We start from the raw sequence: 23,170 nt of genomic DNA, 5'->3' as shown, positions 1-23,170 counted from the left end.
CATATGACCTCATAAAACTTACTTAACATCTTCACATGGTTTGCCATGAAGATTAAACATACATACATACCTGCTCATTAGGGTTGCATTTCTTCCTTATTGTATATTCAGAGAAGCAAACCCAAAATGATATATTCTTTTTCATTAATTGAGGACTTTTTCTTCCTTAGGTGGTAAGCTTTTTTTTTTTTTCACACCGAATGATTAAATATGTTGTTCATCTCAAATTTAAATTTTGAAAGGTACTACTCAGCATTTAACAGTGCTCTTGGTTGATCCTAATCACAAAATTATTACCTACTATCTGCCTTTTATTCAGTACTATTCCAGGCCAGACATCTCACTTATTCCCAGTATTGAATAAATTTGAAATGTAGGTAATGCTACCCCATATATTATTGAGAAAGTGAAAGTGAAGTGGCTCAGTCGTGTCCAACTCTTTTCGACCCCATGGACGGTAGCCTACCAGGCTCCTCCGTCCATTGAATTTTCCAGGCAAGAAGGCTAGGCATTTTTGTACATTTACCAAGTTCTCAATCGGTGGTAGAGAAAGGTTTTTTCCAAGAGTGTTCCAGTTATTAAAACTGGAAAACAAACCACCTCCAAAGTTAGTGGTGTCAAATAACATTTATTTTATAATGTCCATGACTTTGGTGGGTCAGGAATTAAGATAGGGTGTGATGAGGATGGCTTGTCTCTGCTCTTGGATGTCTGGAGCTGGGGCCCAGGGTGATTTGAATGGCTGGAAACTAGAACATGCAGAACTGCAGGATCCTCTTCCAAATGGTTTCACGAGCTTTGACACATTGGTGGGAATGGCTGGGAGGCTGGACTCAGCTGGGACTGGCCTGTCTAGCATGGTGGTGTCGGGATAGTTGACTTCTTACAGGATGAGTAGTTTTCCTGAGAGCAAGGGTTGGAAAAGAACCAGTCTCCTTTCAGAACCAGCCTGGGAAATCAGAGGAGCCATATGTACAGCCCAGATTCCAGGGGAAGAGAACTGGGTTCTATTTCTTGATGGAGCAGTGGCAAGGTCACATTGTAGAAAAGCATGTAGGATAGGAAATGCTGTTGGGCCACGTTTGCTAGTCTGGCACTAGAGTCTAACTACAAATCTGCCTTCTTTCTTTATTGCCTCTGAAGAACAAAGACAACTACATAGCTCCTTTCTTTGAGAACTTTGAATCAATTCTATAAATAATGTTTGGCTGGGGTAAAAGCTGCCCTCAACCAACACATGGCTTTAATGATTAGTCACTTGTATGGGATTACTCTGGATTTGGAAGGAAATGAACTCAAGAACCTAAATTGCCTACAAACAGACAATGCTTTTCTCTGTCTATATATAAACACCTTAAGTCATTTTTGGTTTACAGTCTCAAAAGGATCAAACTGATTGAGAATGCATGTGTGCATGCTCAGTTGTGTCCGACTCTTTGTGACCCCATGGACTGTAGCCCACCAGGCTCCTCTGTCCACTGAATTCTACAGGCAGGAAAACTGGAGTGGGTTGCCATTCCCTTCTCCAGTGGATCGTCCCGACCCAGGGATCAAACTCATGTCTCCTGCATTGGCAAGTTGATTCTTTACCACTGAGCTACCTGGGAAGCCCCCATCTGGCTTCTTAATTTGATACTTTATGTTGCATGATAAAATTTTTGCCATTTTAGAAAGTTTTGTATGAGTCTGATGAAATGGTTTGTACATGAACACTACAATGTTACAAAGTTAAAAATTCCAGACAGTAGTTAAATTTTATAGTGCTAGAAAGGTATGAGAGTTGCAGAGGTTTTTTGTTTGCTTGTTTTTTTTTATTTTAATAACATGATTCTTTTGATAATTGCCCATATGTTGAATCACAGAATCATAGCACATTTGGACTAGAAAAGATATTTTTAAGTAATCTTGCCCAATTGAATTTATTGCATAGATAAAAAAATGAGGTGAGACAAAATATTAAAGACTCAACAGAGAGATTGTACTTAGCCGTAGTATTTTTGCAGGATGGGTTTTCAGAATTTCCAGTGATATTGCGGATAGCTATCTCTAGGTGTGTGAAGGTTTGTTGACTACCATCATGTATGGAAGGGCTTCCCAGGTGGCACCAGCAGTAAAGAACCCTTCTGCCTACGTAGGATACATAAGAGATGTGGGTTTGATCTCTGGATCAGGAAGATCCTCTGGAGGTGGAAATGACAACCCATTCCAGTATTCTTGCCTGGAGAATCCCATGGACAGCGGAACCTGGGGGGCTACAGACCATGGGGTCGCAAAGGGTCGAACGCAACTGAAGCGACTTAGCACACACAGCACATCATATATGGAGCTTTGGTGAAGAAGTTAAGGAGTACTGTGAAATAGGTATCTACTTTTTACAAGATTATTTATCATCCAAGATTTCATTTTCCTATGGAATTTAAAGAGTTTTCAAATAGACTTATATATGTTTATCATCATCATGTTTATTTGTTTATCATCAAAATTTACAGTTGCTGTGGCTAGTCCTTAAAAATCAACAAAAAATTGTTTTTCTTTAAATTTCTCCACAATCGTCTACTTTAAAACAACTGCTTAATTTTAAGTTGAAAACCACTTCCAAAAAAGCCTTTGGAAGCCAGCCATGCAAGTTTCTTAAATTGACTATATGCAAATAAATTTTACTAGATCAACTTCTTACTGCATTCTGCTTTTATTTTTTTAAAGATACACTTATTTATCAAGTGACAGATTTTTCCTTAAGCAGAATTTCATCCTCACATGTCAAAGGTCATGGACAGTTAAATCTTACCAGTCTTTTCAAAGTATTGAATCATCTCCCTTGAAAATTAGACAAGGACACCTTCTTTACCCTTTTCAGCTGCTATATTTGTTTGGGAATTTTGAGACACTAGTAGACCATCAATTTTCTGTTCTATTGTAGTGTTGCTTTTGGCACCAAAGACTCTCATTAATGAAACAATAACCCCAACAAAAATGAAGCATCCATGGTTCCCAGAAAACCAGGAAAAAATACATCTAGATTATTTTGTCTCTAACAGCTTATTAACTGTTGTGAGATTTTAAATGATAGTTTAATGAGCCATTTTTTCAAGATAATGTCACATATATTGATTCTATCTTTATAAAATATATGTTAGGCAAAACGATGATACAAAATAGAAGTTAGGACCTCAAGTCACATAGTCTCTATGCATGAAAAAGCACACCCACGAAAGAACTCAAATTTCCATCGGAGGATTTTTCTGTCATGTTTTAAGGTCCTTAAACCAAATGTTCATTGTCATGCGTAGCACTTTGTGAATGCAACCTGGAGTCTATCCCTAGCACTAAGAGGTGACTTAAAGGGAGAAATGTCCAGGGAGGGTCTTTCCTATCTCCTCTAATGTATCCAAGGAGTTAACTTCGTTGAAACGTATTCATTGACTTCCTAGCAGGGAGTGGGCTTTGTCCTGGTACAAAGTCAACCAGTCTTTCTGGTGGTGAGAGCAAGGTGATTAATGAAACAAACGGCTTCTTTTAAACAAGTTGACGAAATAATATAAAAGTACGAAGTAGTATGAAGGAGAAAATAAATATAAATTCACCTTTTGCAGGGGGACAAAGAAGGGCCCTCATCTAAAGAAGCTTGTTGACAGGGAACTGGTAGGAGCACTAGCTTGCCAAACTTGTCCTTCCATATTTACTAGGGGTGTCTTAATACTGATCGTGGGTGACTGGCTGGCTGTCATCCATCTGCTCTTTGATTATTATTAGCCACACTAAACCCATCACAAAAGCTTTTTAGTTGCTTGGAGGCAGGTCACCCACTCTTAGTCTTGGCATGGATTTTCTTCTTGTTGTTTTTCCAAATAATGAAGTTATTCGAATTGTAACTTTCTTAGGTTTTTTCCAAAGAATGGAGAAGGAACAATCTTTGATGTAACAAACACATCACAAGTTTATGTACTATGATTAGTAATTACTGTTGAGAAATACTGCTGCTGCTGCTGCTAAGTCACTTCAGTCGTGTCCGACTCTGTGTGACCCCACAGACAGCAGCCCACCAGGCTCCGCTGTCCCTGGGATTCTCCAGGCAAGAACACTGGAGTGGGTTGCCATTTCCTTCTCCAATGCATAAAAGTGAAAAGTGAAAGTGAAGTCGCTTAGTCGTGTCTGACTCTTTGCGACCCCATGGACTGCAGCCTACCAGGCTCCTCTGTCCATGGGATTTTCCAGGCAAGAGTACTGGAGTGGGTCGCCAGTGCCCTCTCCATTGAGAAATACTAGTACCCATTAATATTAGTTACCATCAAATGCAGATGTAAGCTTTCTGATATAATACTTGGTAAGAAACAGCACTCATTAGCAGTAATGGTGTCTTTCTTTTTTGTCTAAGTACTGAAACATACTCTAATAGTAGGGCTTTTGCTAAGCACTGTATACAATGGTTTTATTTGGGGGAAAAAAACACCATATGATACGGTGTTTAGAAGATAAATCATATTTCCTCCAAATTCTGTGAAGCAGCTGAGCTGAAGTGCCCCTTTATAAAGGAAAAAGAATGTGTGTTCATCAAGCATCAACACAAAACAACTCAAAAGCCTTGAACGTAACTGTCACAGATTGAAAATTGATAGCCTGTTTGGCACTCTTAGACCACCAGAATTACCACCAAAATGTTAGTAAAATTGACCTGTACTTTGAGCATTAGAATTGTTGTATTTTGTATTTTGATGGTTACTTGGGGTCATTTATGTGTTTAAAATCAGGTTGGTACTGTACTTTGGACCCATTTTTTTTAATCCAAAGATGGGCCTAAAGAGTAAGACTTAAATTGTATTGTTGCCAACTTGATTAACATGAGTTTTAAAGTAGGTGCTTCTTTCTGATGTTCCACTTAACTTTCTGCAATCCGCTGCACAGTGTCTAAACTCTGTCATTTTATGAAAGACACATAGTTATTGGCCATAAATATTTGTTTGCACGTGAAGAATGTTAGTTTTGATATTAGTTGTTTGAGAAAAGAGATGGTCCTTTTAATTTTTGAAGTTAGAATCCAGACTCTTCTTTTGGCTGCCTTTTTTTGTATCTCATGGAACAGTGGAAAATTAATGCAATGCTGACGGATTTAGGTCAGGATGCAACTTAGCCAAGAAAACAAAGTTTAAAGTCCCTCAGTAATGGTTCTGGTTTTCCATTTCATCTGCCAAATGCAGACTAAACTTTAGGGAGAACTTTTGGATAACTTGTGAGGCAGTGTCAAGATCATAGGAGAGAATACTCTTCTAGGTTGAAGACGGAATGATTTTTATTGCAATTATAGATACTGTTTTGGTTAATATTCTTCTGCAGAATTCAAAGGTAAATATATAAGTGCCTGTCTGGCAAATTTGAATGTAACTATAAAAGTTATTAAAATCAATATTTTACTTTGTGATGAGAATTATAGGAATAGTGAGAATCGTGCATTAAAACATTAGAATACACTTGGGGAAGTACTACCCAGTCCAGCTGTGGGAGCTGAATTTATAAGGGTAAAAATCTGTTTCTTCATTACTTTTTAATTATATCTAATTTGCTAGAGAAGTGACAGTTGTGTGCTCAGGGATTTACATATGTAGAACTCATCTTAGCGTATAAACAATACCTACAGAATTAAATAAATTAGCCAGTGTTTGATGAGGTAAAGGTTTTGAAATAAGACAGGTGAAGGAAAGCTTTAGGCATTGGTGTGGTACACTGACCTTGGCTCAAAAAAGTGTGGAAAATGTATCATCATTTAGATTTTGCCTTTCCCGAAAATCGGAAGTAAATTTTGACCATGAATTCCCCAAGGGAATGTGAAGTCTCCAATTTGGCAGCTGTAATGTGGCCCATAGAATTTTCATAATGCAGTAGCAATTTCAGGCCAGTCTCATGTATTAGACTGTTAAGTAAGTCAGCACAATTCTGCAGAATACTAAAGCATTTATAGACATTGGAGGTTCTGGCACCAGCTAATAAAAATACCTTGAAAGAGGATTTGAATTTAATTCCTGAGTTGCATATTAATGTTGGACTTGATGTTATGATATAAGGACTGCCCAATTTTTATTCTTTTACTACAGGGAAATTATAAAATTGTGTGTGTATTTTATATATATATATATTTATTATTTTTTCCTTTTCCTTTTTTTTTTTCTTTTAGAGAAAGCTCTCATAGGGAAGTGCATACTTATCTTAAGCCTTGACTTTGGTAGGGGCAGTGCCAATGCCTCCAGTGTGTCACTGTGTCAGTTTTGCCAAAATACTCTTAGGTGGAAGTACAACCTGAAATGGCAGCCTCATTTCAGGTTGTATTTCCATTTCCAAAACATCGCTTCCAGCCTGTTTGAGACCTAACCAGTTTATGGACCAAGGCTATACATTATTTCCTCAAAACCGATTATCACTTATTTGCTCAGGTCTTAGAAACCAGACTCAGGTTTCAAATCAGCTGGCCTGACATTGAACAATGACCAGTTTTAATTGTACGGAGCACTGCAGTTTGTGAAACAGCACTATGGCCGCTGATGTTCTGCAGAGCTGGTTTATGTTCACTGCTCCACTACAGTATCAGTTTATCATTTATAGAAATGTATAAAACTAATGCAGAGTAATAAATCTCTAAGGACTCTTAACACTTCATCTGATTAAATACTGTGGGGGCTATAAAATTGGGGAACTAAGATTGATACAGAAATGAACCAATTATGAGAACTTAAAATAGATGATTTTTTTGAAGAAATGGAGCTGAAAATTGAGAATTTTATGATATTTCAATTTGTTTTGTAGATACTGAACGTGGGATAGTATTTGTGGCATGCAAACCTTCTAATGGAAAAAGCAATTCGCATAGAGATTTTTGGTCATTTATTATGCTATTAATGTAAAATTGGCCAAGTCCTATAGTATATAACAAAACATTTTATATGTATATATCCTTATTAAATCTACATTTGCTAGGTAAGTAAATATATATCTTTGTAAACAGGAATCCCAGCCTATTAATTAATGGCCATTAGTAGTTATCTGTAAGAGTATTTTTGATTTGTTTTATTCCCCATTTCCTAGTTTTGTTCAGTTAAGAAAGAGGAAAGTGGTATCAGACCAATCTACATAGTCCCTGACTTTACCTCTGAGGCAGGTCCTAATATTTGGACACTGGATTCTGTTGCTGTTTACTGAAAGCGACACTGGTGCTAAACCTTGAAAACTGCCCTGAGCCTTCTTAACTATGGTAGCCGTATCAAACCACTTTTTCAACCTATTGATTGATACTCAGCTGGTCAGTGAGTTAAAGCTTTGGTCCTGGGCAACCTGCCTGAGTGATTCATTCTGAATGGTTATAATGACAACAATCCCCAAACTTGGCACTGTCCACCAGGGATATAACCTCAATACTTCAGTCTCAGCCTCAGCTTCTGGCCAGGACAGTGGCAGACATATGTGGCCCACTTCTAGTCTAGTCTCTCTCGGAAAATAAAAATGACTTTTCTGCTTGAGTCGGCATAACTACGGTTGTGGCCCAAAGGGAAGAGTAGCAATATCACAACAGTGGAGATGCTGGATTGGTGCTCTTTTTTCACTATGTCTGAAGTGACTTTCTCATTAGCTACAGCCTCAATACTCGAAGTGAATATAGGACATATAGAAGAAAATCAGAACTGGTTGTATTCATTTGCTTTTTAAAACTATTTCCTATGCTGTAAGAGGTTCTCTTCCTTCTCGTAGCTTCTATTGTACTTTATTGGCTTTCCATATGAAATAAAGTATTACTGTGTTAAGGAAATTGAACATTATGTGAGATTAGGATTATTTTTGCAGTTATCTGTTGCTATACTGGATAAGCACCACTTTGTACTCCTGTACTAGTCTGTTTATCAGATTGACTTCATCTTGAAATTATTGTGTCTGAGAGGCCTAGAAGAAAGTTTAGCATTTTAAAATGATATACAGACATAGACCAGAGGTCAGTAAACTATAGTCTGAGGGTCAGAACCAGCCTCCCACTTGTTTTTGTAGATACAGTTTTCTTGGCACAACCATGCTCATTTATTTACATACTGTCTTGGGCTGCATTCACACAGCATGGTAGAGTTGAGTAGTTATAACAGAGGCCATGACCTGCAAAGCCGAAAATATTTAATATCTGGCCCTTTATAGGGGAAAGTTTGCCAGTTTTTTTTCCTTAGTCTTGTTTTTTACAAAATGCAAATAAATAACATAGTTTTACTATTTGAGGATATTTAAAGTAGAGAAAAGTGATCAAAATTCCTGTTTTATTTCGGATTGAAAATTAGAAATAGTCAAATGTATGGCAACTTATGCCTTTGGGGCTATTTGAAAGAGCTTATCAGAAAAAGACAATCTGTTGTGCTTATATTTTTAAGATATTTTTTTAAGTGAGTGAATATTTAGTTGTATCTTGATTTAAACAAAATTAATACTTTAAAAATTCTTATTTATTTAAAATAAATTGGAGAAAGTTACTAAAAGCAATAATCTTTTTATGAAAATAATATTCCAGCCAGAAAATTGGCTCTTAAAGTCTCCAGGGATTTGATTGATGTCTGGGTAGATTGATGTTATTATTTTCTTTGTACCTCAAACTCTTGGATAATCATGAAAATTTGATTTATTATTCAGAAATTTCAACTTTCAACTTTTCAGAAGGAATTCTCTTATGTTAAAGTACAATAAAATAGTGCTATGAATAAACTTTTTCAAAGAAATTTAGAGACTTCCAAATGTAAGAACTATTATTTTTTTTTTTTTATTCAAAGCTACATGATGCTTTTATGGAACAATAGCAACAACAACAAAAAATCCCCATAGTATGGCTATCCTTTTAAACTTTAATTGAAAGCCAGATATGCTTTTGTTTGAAGTTATATTGCTTTGTTACAAATAGATGGCATAAAAAATGCTCTGCACTCTCTGGTGATTCATCTTTATATTTTAAGGAGTGTGGATTTGTTCTGTTTTCCCCTTGTTTGTTTGTTTCTTGAACGCTGTGCAAGTTCTAGTTCACTGCCAGCTATATATCCAGAATTTACTAGGAGGAGAGGATATGGAAGAGGATGCTTGAGGAAGGGTTATGTAAGTGTAAATAAAAGAAGTAAATCTTAGGGGATTGTAGGTTTCTCTACTTGCCCCTTATCCTGCAGTGGCAAAGGGCGTACTTTGTAAGCTTTCTGGAGGGATAATTTCAAAGTACAGCATCAAAATATCATGAGTTCTTGACTTTAGATAGACTGTATTGCAATTTAACCACGGATTAAAGTCTATTTTTCTTTCTTGCACATACATTAAGGTGAGGGTCAGAAGAGGAACTTCCAAACAAATCCCACAGAAGAATGTTCACTGTATCATTTTCTATGATGCTTCCTAAGCTGAGTGGTGCTTTTATATATTCATTCTACTTCTTAGCAAACATTCTACCCTTGTAAAATGGAAAATGGGCCAGTTTTCTGTCATACTCATTCTAAATCTATTGTATAAGAAGTGACAAATACATTTCAGCGAGGTTTATGTTTCATTCAGGGCATGGTAGACTCTTAAATCTGTACAGAGGCCTGCATGTAGTAAGTGGTCAGTATATGCTTACTGTTAATATGTGTGAATGAAGAAAGGAGCCAGGGAACTGTTTAGAGTCCATTCTGGCACCTTGGGAATACTTACTTTCAGAAACCATCCCTATGGTGGTAAATGTAACAGTAAGATTAGAATGAAAGGAAAGAGAGGAGGAAAAAACAAACAACAAATCTTCCTGATGCTAATTTGCTGGGAGAGTTGTTTCCATGGGGGGGAAAGAAAGGCAAATAAAAAGTTGAGAGGTGGGGATTCAATGCAAAGGAAGGATTTCTAAAAGAACAGCAAAAAAAAAAAAAAAAAAGTACTACAACCACTGCAACAACATCGATGAGAATCAGAGACATAAAAGCCAGACACAAAATAAATATCACAGAGTTAAAAGCCAGACATAAAAGTGTTGATAGCATTTACATAAAGTTTAAGAACAATCAAATTGAATACACAAATAATGTTGGTTTGTCGCCCAGGTGGGAGGGTGATTATTGACTGTGGAGGGGCACAAAAGAACCTTCTGGGTGGTAGAAATGTTTTATATCTTAATCTGGATGTGTTTACATGAGTGTGTACATAAAATTCATTAAGTTCGCTATTTTCTGTACTTAATAATTGTGTACATAAAATTCATTAAGTTCCCTACTTTCTGTACTTAATAATTGTGTACATAAAATTCATTAAGTTCCCTACTTTCTGTACTTAATGATTTGTGCACGTTATAGCTCAATAGAAAATTTAATAATAATGAAAATAGGTTGTAGAAGGGGCATCAAATTTAGTCTGAATGCTTAATAGAATCCTTGGAAGAAAAGCATGGCAAACCCATGGTCTAAAAACTGCTTAGCTTAACATAGGAGACTTCTGAATAAGGACATTTATAGTAATTTTTGTTGCAAAACATTTCAAATCCCAAAGGATGTTTAGTATGCAGTAAAATCGCATCTATTTAGCTGTAGCAAGGTGACTGCTGCTGAGCATAGTTTACTGCTTTAAAAAAGCAATGCTTTTCTCTTTTTCTTTGCAGACTGGCAGATTGCTACTCTGGCTTTACTCTTGGGTGGTGCTGCCATCATTCTCATTGCATTCCTGGTGGGTTTGATTTCCATCTGCGTGGGATCTCGAAGGCGCTTCTATAGACCTGTTGCTGTCATGCTTTTTGCAGCAGGTAAATATATTCATTACTTTCAAACCAGTATTAAAGTTTCATGAACCTTTCTACCATCCTTCCCTCTCATGAAGAAGCAATATGTGGTTGCTATATTTACCTACAGGTTCAGAGGCATTTGTTATATTTTAGGGTAAATTGGCTAAAGCTTATTATAGTATCAGTTTTCAGTGTATTAAAGCATTTCACATAACACGGTGGCAATTTCTAAAATTCTAACTAAAACGTGAATAAATAGTGTCTCTTGCTAGGGCTCTTGCTTTAGGAATTACAGCAGGTGTATTTACCAATAGTCTTTCTTCACATATATTTTTTTCTTCCTTTTACTGCCCCCATTGATGATCTTCAGGCAGTGTTATCTTTTTTTTCCTGACATAAAGCTACAAAAGAGAAATCCAATATGTGTCCCCTTAAAGGTACACATCTGTTCTGAAATAAACACAGTTACTCTGAAAAATCATGATGTATAACATGAACCATCAGGCAATTCAGTTGTGTGAGGTCAATGGCATATTCATTTAGCAACCTTCTTTCCGTGAAGCACAGCTTGGATCAACCCAGGTAAAATCAAAGTTTTACTAAAAGTCAGGGGCTGTTTAGAAAAGGGGCTTATAAAGCTAAAAGCCCAGCACATTATTTGATATGGGTTTAATTTTCATTTATAAGAATCTTCTTAAATATTCTTAAAAATGACTCCAGCTGAAATATTCTTGTGGTACCTTCAATTTACCCTGTCAGTCATGTCTTATTTGAAGACTGCAAAATAAGCCTCTGTGACTCTCAATAATGAAGACACTGACAGAACCATCTAGCCTGTTAGATGGATTTTTTAAAGCTGTTTAAAGATGGGGATAGCTGAAATTTCTCAGGATTTGAAGGGTCATTGGATCAAAAAGTATAAAATCAGAAGTGTTCTGCTGCCCCCTGCTGTTTGTGTTCGTCTTCTTATACCCATAAGGACTTGTCAGAATGCAAAGGTCATAAAAAACAAACCTCCACAGGACTGAAAGAATGTAGAAATAGATCTAGTTAAAATCTCTTAAGTGACTTGCTCAAAATCACATAGTAGTTACTGGTGGACCTGGGGCCAGGAGGCTACTGAACCTTAAACTGGTGGTTCATTCACTAGTGAGTCCCTCATTCATTCAGTCACTGTTTATTTGGTGCCTGTTATGGACTGTTCACTGTATTGTGACACCTATAAAACTGGCTAAATAGCATGGCAGATACTGTCTAATAGAGTAGAAAACGCTATTACAAAAAATATTTTGAATTCTTAGGCAGATACCGTAGTATCATTATTTTGTTGATCTCATGTGTAATAAAGTTCTCTATTGTGAACACCATGAAGATTCTCCTAAAGATTCTACCACTCTTCTCCACTTTATTTCTCAGTTCATGGATTTACCAAGACTCTTTTCCTATTATTAGAATAAAACAAAGTAGATATTTTAATTGTAGTATAAGTTTATCTTTGCAGCTAGGATTTATTAACAGTGATTAGAGAGTCGATCATAATAGTATTTGATAAATTTTTCTGAAATGATATGATTCTCTAAAATGAATTATGTTTTGAACAATTTTTAGAATACTCATATGTTTCTGATTTATGAAGATCTTAGAGGCATGGTAGGCATTATCTTGTAAATATCCAGTGTTATTGTGCTACTTAGTTACCATCCCATTTAGCCTTCAACTTACCCCATAATGGCATACGCAGAAACTAAAGAAGTCTGTTGTTTAACGTACCTATTATAAACATTCTTACAGAAATAACTAGAAGTTCCAGTTTTTTCCTCAGAAGTTCTATATTTTTTTCCACTTACAGCAAAATTCATGAAAATGTGAAAGTACTGGTTGTAGCAGAAAACATTGTAAATGAATATAAGTTAAAAGTAATGGATTTGGTCAAAAAGTTTTTGCTTTAGCTCTCGCTGCCACAAGTATTAGTAAATTATAAAATAGTAAGACAAACTCCTACAGCAGTATTCATATGTTATTCTACCTGCTGAGACCTAAAATGATCATTATACTGCTACATTTTGAAAATGTACATGTGCTGAAATTTAATTTTACTCATTCTCTTTTGAGACTGTGCTTATAGAAGCTTTCTTTGAAATACCATTAGTTTAGTGTTCACTTTGCATATAAGCAAGGTAGAACTTACTGTTTATTTGAAACATGTCATGGAAAGGTTTCTCTCTCCCATCTGCAAAAGCTATGAGAGTTGCCTGTAGGTGATTTCTGGAAAAGATATTTATTACACATAATAATGCACTTACGATTTGGGTGTTAAGATTAACAAAGTTGGAAAATCTGCCTATTTGAAACAATGCTAGCTAAAATCACAGTTGTTTATCTTACTTGCTTCTTATGAAACATACTTAACTCTAGTGGTTGGCTTGTCTCACCAGTTTAGTGATTCTTTGTAAACGTGTATTTGGGGCTGTTTTCCCTTTTTACTCACTGTGGTCTACTTGAAAATGGTTTGTGTTTCTCTGCTTTTCTCACAACGTTTTCTTCTGCAAATAATATTAAGCCTTATCTTGGTATTCACACACATAGGGAATGATATTTACCTCAACAAAGAAGTAATTCTTTTTTTTTTTTTTTTGCTTCTGCTAAGACATGTAGTACATAAAGTCAAAACAGACATAGCACTACCACTTGGAAACATCTCTACACAGAACTGTATCATGAATTCAGTACCATATGCAGTGCCTGGTACTCGGGGCACTCAGGAAATAGTTGAATGAATGATGGAAAAATGATTGAGGTGTGTGGCTTATAATCTGATAGGAAAAGACAGGCATGAAAACAACTAGCTAACTGTAAATCAGTTTTTCTTAATCCATTGCTGTCTTGGGAATTTATGAAGCAGCAAGTTTCCTATGACCACAGATTTAAGACCAAGACAGCTCAAAAAGTAATAGTTTGGAAATTATTTTTCATATATTCATTTTTCATTCATTTATTTAACAAATACATGGTGGGTGCCTATAGTATGCAACTACACTATCCTGGCCTTAGATAATATACTCTTAAAGGTTTTTACTAAAAGCTGGTGATTAAGTCTTATAAACACAGGGAAACAAATTGTAAAGATTTTCATCTTCTCTTTTTCTCTGAGGTCCTTGGTTTAGGGTGGGCTTGTACCTACTTGAATAATGGCTAGAAGAGCTAAGAGCTAGTCATTGCTGCAGCCCATCTAAATCATCTGTGTTCTACAACTCTTCCACTTTTTGGTCCTACAAATATAGAGTTCAGAATAATATATTATTTATAATAATGCTGTTGATAATGATAATAATTAACTGGGCACCTACCTGCTAGACCCATGGCACATTCCTATCTCTGCTATAACAGTCTTAAGATTAGGTATTTATTTTCTCTATATTATCAGTGAAGAAGCAGGATTAGAACGGTTAAGTAATTCTCTGGAGTTGTCCAACTAGTAAGTCACAGAGCCAGGGTTTCAATTCAGGGTATCACTCTGATTTGAGAGCCCAAGTGAAGTTTCACAAGTCATCTGTTTTGGGGTATGTGTAACACGTAGAAAAACAAGAGCTGAATCAGCCTTGAATTTTTCAATTCATTTGTCAACTGTGTACTGTGGTTGGGGTCCATCTTATAACTCAAGTCACTTCATCTTCTTGGGAACAATACCTGAAGGACAGCAGCAACTCCAAGTGTTATAAAGATCACAGACTAATCAGTCCAGCATGGCTGAACCCTGGTACATCCTGGAAACTGTGCACATGTCCAGTACAGTTGACTTAGAGCATGTTTATTTTTTGTGTAATTGATAGTGACAGATAATGCATGATGAGATTCTGATACCTGACATCTAGTTCTCACTAAAAACTTAGTGCAATTAGAAGGGTTGCCTTTTTCTGGCCGCTTTTTTGTTGTCTGGTTTTGTGAATCTTTCTAGGCCCTGCCCTACTGGGAGTTAGAATGTGCTTCCTTCCTCACACCCCCCACCCCTGCCATGGCCTTTAAGACAAGTTGCAGAAATTGTGAGTCGTTCATAATCCAGATTTTAAATAACAGGATCCCCACTAATTGTATTGTTAAGGATGTTTCCTTTCTTTTTTTGATGCAGAAAGCCTCCTGTAGATGATTGTTCATGCAGGATGGGGATATTTTTTTGGGGGTGGATCCTGCACCTGCTTTCCATCTCTGACTAAAGGCTTGTGTTTTGCAGCCCTTCACACTGTCCTATCAGGAGCAGTGAGATGGCTGGAGGTATCTCAAGTCTAGATTTTGACAGACAAATCAGTGTCCAGCTTATATTTCACACTAAAAAGGAGTTCTTCCATTCGCAGATCTTTATCCATATCAAACTACCCTTTGGTTAGAACAATTTACAGTATCACCATCAATAATTCATTTCATAGGTACTGCTTACCTTGAAGTAGTAACAGATTAAATTAAAAGGGAAGGAAATGGATAGCTTCTTGTTAACCTTTCCTGTGTAAATGCTTTTTATTTTCCAAATGATTGTTTCCCTTATGCAAATTTGATAGAAGACTTGGCTGGATAGTCCAATCAATTCTGCTTTTAAATTATCTTCTAAATCTGTAGCTTTTTTTTAATACACCACCATTACTGCCTTAGTTGAGAGAATATCTCTTCCTCAAGTGGAACATCTCAGTTCCCAAATTTGAATCTCCCCCTAATTTGTTTTATTTTTCTGTTTACTTAAAACTGTTCATGTGAGTCTTTCCTTTCCCTTTCCTAGAATCCAGTTACTCGGTTTTTCTTTTATAGTCTTTCTTTCCCTGACCTTTCCCACTGACATTACCTAATCATCACTTTGCATAGGTATCCATGCCCAGACTCACCTCCTAGGAGCCTGTTCTTCTCCAGTTTCCTCCCCATTTAGTCTGTCTTGCACACAAACACATGAGGTATAATTCTGAAATACAAATCTGGTCTTATCATTTGCTCTTTTTGTTTCCCCAGAGGCAGAATCTAAGGCATGAGTCAAGTGCAAGTACTTAATCTGGGAGGTAAAAGAGCAGATATGAAAAATGAGACAGGGAAGAGAAGGCAGCCAATAAACAGTACATTATCAAACCAGTTGTTGCTGTAAGCACCTGGAGCTTCATCTTCCCGGAAAAATTCTGGAAACCAGCACAGAACATGCTCTTCAGAGTTACCTCACTGGAAAGACTAGGGAATTGGAGTATTTATAAACCAATTTTGATAGTCATTGGTAAGGGATGTTGATGATGATGATGGGGCAACAGTAGTGTTAATTCCCCAGAACACTGTGTCTGCCCCACAGTCAGACAAAGTAGCTTTAGTGGCCAGGGGAAAAGTCGGGCAAAGAAGTGTAGGTGCTGACACTTGGAAGTCAGGCTGACATGTAGCGGAATGATGAGAAGGAGAGTATATGGATAGGGTACCAACAGCATCTATAGTTCAAATAACCTCTGAGATGTCTCCCTATAAAAACCAGTCTTATTATTTTTTATGACACACTAAGCCTTTTATAGTCTAAACCAAACACCTCCATGTGACTGTACCCTTCATTCCATCCATGTGAATTTTCTATAGGCACACCCTCTTATATCTAAGTTTTATGGCAAGCTGTCTTTTCTTCCTAGAGGTCTTTTCATCTTTCTCTTCAAGAACAAGTTCAAATAGTGCTTCGTCTTTGAAGCTCCCTTCTTTCTCCAGGCAGAAGTGGTACTTGGAGTATCATTAGAGCTCAGTAAACGTGATGAATGGATTCTAAGTGAACATGCCCTACTACTACTGTAGAACGCATTTGTTTGTATCTGTGTGTCTGTATCCATGATAGGGTATGAAATATCAAAGGACATGGGCCATGTCTTATCTGTCTTATCCCTTTCACCTAGAATACAGTGGGCGTCCAATAAATATTTGTTGAAATATTGAAATATCCCCATGTTAGAGAACATTGACTATTTCAATAATGAGTGTTTTGAATATTTCAGTATAGAAAACATTGAAAAATACCCCCTTAAAGAAAACTAGAAATAACATAAGAACCTCTGAGTTCTTGTCTTGTTTCTGTCTGCACAATTTCATGGCTGGTAGTTTTGTTGCTTCTTTTCCAAAAAGTAGGGTGAGGGGATAAAATGAACCTCAAATTCCCTTCAAATTCTAAAATGCTACACAACTTTACTTTATGCCTCTGAGATAGAGCATAGAAAATACCATGACCAGCATCTGTTATGTTTCATTGGTTGGCAGTAGAGTATGGTGGCATTTTCTTCAGTTCTGGACTCTAGATTTGTTTGTTTTTTTCCTTTGCAGCTCACCAAAAGTCAAGGAGACATTTTAACCTGCATCTGTATATTGTATTAAATGAAGAAAATCATTTACAAATGCAGGCTTATATTTTTTCTCAGTTTTGCATTACACACATTTTTCTCAGTGATTCCAAAGAGAGTAAAAATAATTAAGAAGCATAAAGCATTTTAGGGTCATTTTCATCTGGCAAACAACACAAAATTCTGTCTCTAAGAAAGCTGCTCAGAAGAGTGGAGGAGGCCAGTGAAGCCTAATGGAGTTGTATTTTTTTTTTCCCACTAGAGGGAAACTATATCTTTGTATTATACCATGGAGGCCAAATATTTGCTAAATAAAACACATTGAAATGGGTATTAAAAGCAGGCTAGGTAAACACCTCACTCCAGGGACTGACTGACTGACAAAGAAGCAATATAATCCTTTTAAAATATAATTCAGATCAGTTATTACTTCTCTGCTCACACTCCTCTTGGAGCTGCTCATCACATTTAGAACAAAATCCAGACCCCTGACCATGGTTCACAAGACCACTCCTGAATGGCCTCCTGCTGTCTTTTCCATCCCATTTCATGTTGTTCCCTTCCTTGCTTTCTACTGCTGTACTGTATCTGCAGCATCCTTACTGATATTCCGCTATACATAATGTGCTCCTTCATTTGTTACCTGCCTGTGCCCTCTACCCAGGATCACTCACCTCCTACTGTATTGACCTGCACCCCTCACTTCATTCAGGTCTGTATTCTAATGACTCCTCATCCTTGTATCTGGTTTCAGAAAGGTCACGTCACTCCAAGTCTGAGCCTTATCGAAAGTAATGATTTTGAGGAATCATGCCCTCATGAGTCTTCTGTATTTCATCAGTTTTATGCCAGAGACAGATGACTGTTATGTAGACTTTCTAGGAACATTAATCATATTGGTAATAATGATATTTTACAGGTACTGAGAATAGATGAGAGTAGATTTTAAAGCACGAAATTCCAGTTTAATTAGACATGCTATCCATCCTGCTGCTCTTTTTTAAAAAATGTAAACTGAATCATTTTTTACTGTTTCAAAGTTTATTCTTGCCTCCTACCCATTATTCACATTTTTGTTGTTGCATTTTGGAATTTATGGTATTTTTAAGATGAGTTAAAGAAGAATCATTTTAACCCAGAATTTATGTTATATATTAGGGATGGGCAAACTTTTTTATAAAGGGCCAGATAGTAAATACTTCTGGCTTTGTGGGCCACATGGTTTCTGGTGCATCCATTCAACTCTGCCATGGTAGTATGGACAGTACATAAATGAATGAGCCTGTGTTCCAGTACAACTTTTTTCAAAAATAAATAGCAGACCAGATTTGGTAGTTTGCCAACCCATGTCACATACTACTGTATCTCAGAGTTTCCAGGGAAAAGGTTGTCACTTTCTTTAGAGTGGGAGCCATCATATAGTAGAGATGCATCTATGAGGCAGATGCATCTTGTAAATTCTTGTTAAATTGATTGAAATAAAAGAGAAATTATGTAGCAGTTGTAATGTTACATAAACTAGAAGGTTATGATTTTGAATGGAAGATATCTTCTCTTATGTAATCCAGCATCTCTCATATAAATATTTTACTAAGTATGACTCATCACATTTCCGTTAGCCCTGACTCAGAATTAAGATTTAACGAAGAGGTAAGAGCTAAGTTTTGTGTCCTGTTATGATAGACATCATTAGCTTAGGTTTTCTAGTCTGATTATGTTCCGTGCCTTCAGAGACTTTATTCTTTTTTGAAAATAAGTGACGTATAAATATATAAATGTCATCTATTATATCTAATAGGGTATGAGTCGGTGTGCCTTTTGACAAAGATGACTTTTGGACCCATTTTAAGAGATGAGAGGTATAAACTAGATGAGAAGAAAAGACTAAAAATAGTAATATAAGTAAGGACATCAAGGTAGGATTTTCTCGAATATTGGGCTGAGTTAGCTGATAGTGAGAAGTGACAACAACAAAAGTACATCTTGAATCACAAGTATACCAGTTTAATCAGTACAAATGAATTCAGATTCCCTAATTTCTCAAGAGTATAAATAAATAACAAAGGTTTTTAGCTGGTATTTGGGGTCACTATTCTTGGGAAGCTATTTACAAGTTTTATATAGTAAAACAGTTTACCTAAACTAGTACTACTTACTTGCCATAAGAGTGATAATTATATGTGTTTGTAAACTGAGAATCACTACTTTGTATGTTCATATAAATTAGTATATTACACTATTTCATCAAATACTATTATAGTAATTTGCTATTTATTAATAGAGTAATCCTTACTGTACTGTGAAATAGTGTTAAACAGAAAAAGTTGTCAGTATTTTAAAGTATACCATCTAGAATAAGCAATGCTTCCAATTTTTGACTTTTTTATTTGATTAAAGTGTAATTCTCATACATATGTATATTTGTATATCATTTTATTTCCTGTAAATAACATTTTCCTAATTTTGATTTGTTTTTCTTCTTTCAGTTGTTTTACAGGTTTGCAGCCTGGTTCTTTACCCAATCAAGTTCATTGAAACTGTGAGCTTGAAAATTTACCATGAGTTCAACTGGGGTTATGGCCTGGCCTGGGGTGCAACTATATTTTCATTTGGGGGTGCCATTCTTTATTGCCTGAACCCTAAGAACTACGAAGACTATTACTAGAACCAATAGTCTCAAATTAAAAAAAAAAAAAATCAACCATCCAACAAAAGGATTACGTCTGCATTTTTTCTAATTCATCATTTTCTAAAACACTTGCGGAGCATCAAACAATTTGCTCAGTTGATTTAATATCTTTTGCCTTTTGGCTGTCAACATCATAACCAGCTTTTACATCCATTTTAGGGACCTGCACAAATTAAGAGAGCTGATTAGATATAGGCAAATGCTGCAAACTTCCAATATATTCATGTCACTTTTCTTGACAAGCGAAGGGTCTATATGACAGCAACTATTGTGAGAAACTAGTTGGAATGAGAAATGCCTGAATCTCCTATTGCCTGCAGGGGAACAGCTGGCATAAACAACATTTAGAAGTTCTTTGCGCTGACAAGGATTCCACTGTTAGAGTCCTTATCGCCTGCTTATCCCATCTAGTGACTATATTGGTTATTTGCTTGAGTGAACTCTTGAAAAGTAAACTTCCCTTCAGCATCTAATGGGGGTTCTGAATGTAACTGGGTTAATGATACATATTCCACCTACGTTTTAATGGGAGGTTATGCTTTGGCAATGAGCATCTCTATGGGAAGGGAGTCAAGATTTGGAGACATGTGCATTTCATTATGTGGTTAGAAATTGTGCCTCAGCCATATCTAGAATGAGGAAAAATTGAGAATCTCTGTTTTCCCTGGGGCAACTAGAAAGAAATATGCATGATTGCTTTTGTCCTAAGTACCCTTTAAATCACTTACCAAACATTACAGCAAACAATTGTGCATATGTAACAAGCTTAAGTATTTTTATAGAAGGTGAGCCGTTAGTATAAATGGTAATAAGTTGTTCCCTAACCCTACACCTGCATTTGCCTATTGCACATAAAATTAATATTTGCTCTAGTGAAGTGATTTGAACACTAACCTTGTACACGTTGTTAAGAGGCTTAGATCGGTATTCACACTTATTTACTGTACAAAAGTGCATATAAAAGCTTTTGCTCTATGTTCTCATTGGAAAGTGTTAAATAGAATTGTATAAGAAGAAAATCGAAATGGTGTTAATCTGAAAATTAATGATTCTTTTGTAAGCACTGTAGTTCAAAAGAGTGTAGCAATTAGGATGATCATTTTGTTTAAAAGTCATTAAAATAGAAGGCTTCTTTTTCCCCAAGTATTTTAAATGTCTTCATTAAAAAAGGAATAGTGATAGATTTATATAATTGTCAGTAGAGGAGTAGAATTCATCTGGTTTTCATCTGGTTATCACCTGGTCCTCTGAAGTTAACTAATGGGCTAACTGATTTGTGCACACAATTAAGATGGATTTGTGGTAAGGGAATCATTTATTGATTGTTCAAATGGAAGGAAATAATAGGGAATAAGTTTGCAGCGAATCTTACACTGTAAACTTGTGTTAATCCTGTTTAATATACAAATTTGGATAGTTTAATTATAAACATATTTTTATAGCAAATATACAGTTCTAATATAAAAGTTATAAATAATTATTTTTGTTAACAAGGACACTATTTGGCCCTCTTGCAGAAAGCATTGGAGAAACCATTTAAAAAATACCTATATTCTGTTGTATTGCAAAATCCATTAAGAACAGGACTACATCAATAGTGTTTAATAATTTGCTTTACCTCCCAAAGCAGAGTTCTGCTTTCAGCTTGTCTTAAGAACTGTTGCCAAAAACAACAGGAAAAAATCCACTATTTTATTATTCAAATGCTTAAAACCTCTTATCTTGTGACTTTTCTATGGAATCATGAAGTAAATTTGAAGAACCGGGCTTATTTTAACAATGACAGACAAAACTAATTAAGTGCATTCTAAAGAGAAAACTTTATAAAAGTAAATAATCCTGTATAGAATCTATGAGTGAACATTTTCCAGAAAGATATTACTATTATAGAATCTTTTGAAGCAATTTTCTTGAGAAATAGTAAAATCTGGGCCAGACTGTCTTGTAGTTAATTGCATATTAGCAGAGCAGCATGGGAAATACGATATTTATTGGATAGGGATTTCAGCTACTAAACACTCTCTGTTGTGAGAGAATCTTTTTATTCCTGAATAATGGAAGAACAGTACTTTGGTGCTGACATCAATGAGGCACTTTTCTTAGTCCTAGTGGAGGATGCAGGGTGCTGTTAGACCAATATCACATCTCGAGTCTTGATCAAATTTTCATTCTCTGTCAATTTGAAAAAAGCCGGAAATGACAGAATATGGTATAGCCAAGGCACACATATTTGCAGTTTAATGAAAAGTAGATTTCTTATATTACTTTTTTCCCCTTTCCAGTGAAGAGCCCTTTGCTATATTTCTACCATCACTAATAGTTGAAAGTGTTTCATTACTAACAAGTTCAGTACAACATGAAAGTTATCATGGCTCATTTGAAATACTGTTTTGTCTATCAGAATAAACACAAGTGAATTTTTCACCCACAATAATATTATGTCTTTGCAGCTTTAGGTTTGTTTATTGTTTTCTTACTAGCCAAACTATTAACTCTAATCCCATTGTTTGTCAGGGAGAGAGAGAGACACATGCACCTACATATAGCATAAAGTACTCAGCAGGGCTAGTTATTTGGATTTCTTGCACAGCAATTTAGCTTTTTGTAAGTTCAACATGTAAATTTTAAAGACAAATATAGAGAGACCTATGTGTTTGAAATATAAATGATATATATGGATTAGCATGTAACTGTATATTATTAAACATGCAATGAGCTGACTGGTAAGTGACGTCTAATTGTATGGCTAGCAATGTAATTTATTCAGACTGTATTTTTGTACAGAGCAGCACACACTAACCTATGCCTCTGTGTCCTCTTTAATGCCTAAAACTGTGCCTAGAAATTTCATCTGTCTTAAAAATAAAATATACTCCATGCTGTTTATGCTATTAGTTTCTCTACTGCTGTTCTATATTTATTATTTTAAAATATATGACATGTTTACTACTTAAATATGAATTCATGGTATTCTGGTTATTTTTTTAACAGTCCGTTGGGGAGATCCTGTTTATCAATCCAGTGGTTTTTGAGTTTGCAGTTTCACGATTAGTTCTTCATTTCATGATTTTTGTAGCTGACATGAAATTATCTATGTGGAAAAAATAAAAATAAAAGTGGCTTCCCTGATGTCGTTTGACTTTGTGTCTTTTCTACTGTGTGGACTCTTTTTAGGGTTTCTAAATTATATGTCTTCATTTTCTCTTTTGAAAATATATGTTATTTAGAAAACATAGCTTGATATGACATATTCATTTTGTGTAAAAATTTTTTAAACTTTTTTTGTTTCAAATTATCTCCCCAAATCCTTTCTGTCCTCTGCAGCTGAGTTATGTGAGCAATAAAATAAAGGATATTAAATGTCTTTTTTAAAACTTTCATTTTAAAAGGCACAGACAGGAGATAGAGTATAGGTTATCC

General features: G+C 35.7%; 1 protein-coding gene across 1 annotated transcript in view; it reads left to right on the top strand.

The window, feature by feature from the left end:
- Positions 1-22,879, top strand: part of TMEM47 (transmembrane protein 47) — a 28,320-nt gene extending 5,441 nt beyond the window's left edge. Inside the window, exons 2-3 of the mRNA XM_027533262.1 lie at positions 10,613-10,753; positions 19,548-22,879. Coding sequence (XP_027389063.1) covers positions 10,613-10,753; positions 19,548-19,726 — 320 coding nt within the window. The 3' untranslated portion in view covers positions 19,727-22,879. The remainder of the gene's footprint in view (positions 1-10,612; positions 10,754-19,547) is intronic.
- The last annotated feature ends 291 nt before the right edge of the window (positions 22,880-23,170 follow it).

This window comes from Bos indicus x Bos taurus, chromosome X (assembly GCF_003369695.1).
Source record: "Bos indicus x Bos taurus breed Angus x Brahman F1 hybrid chromosome X, Bos_hybrid_MaternalHap_v2.0, whole genome shotgun sequence".
In the NCBI taxonomy this organism is placed as follows: domain Eukaryota; kingdom Metazoa; phylum Chordata; class Mammalia; order Artiodactyla; family Bovidae; genus Bos; species Bos indicus x Bos taurus.
Note: the sequence above shows the minus strand (reverse complement) of the source record. Positions and strands in the feature narration are given on the sequence as shown.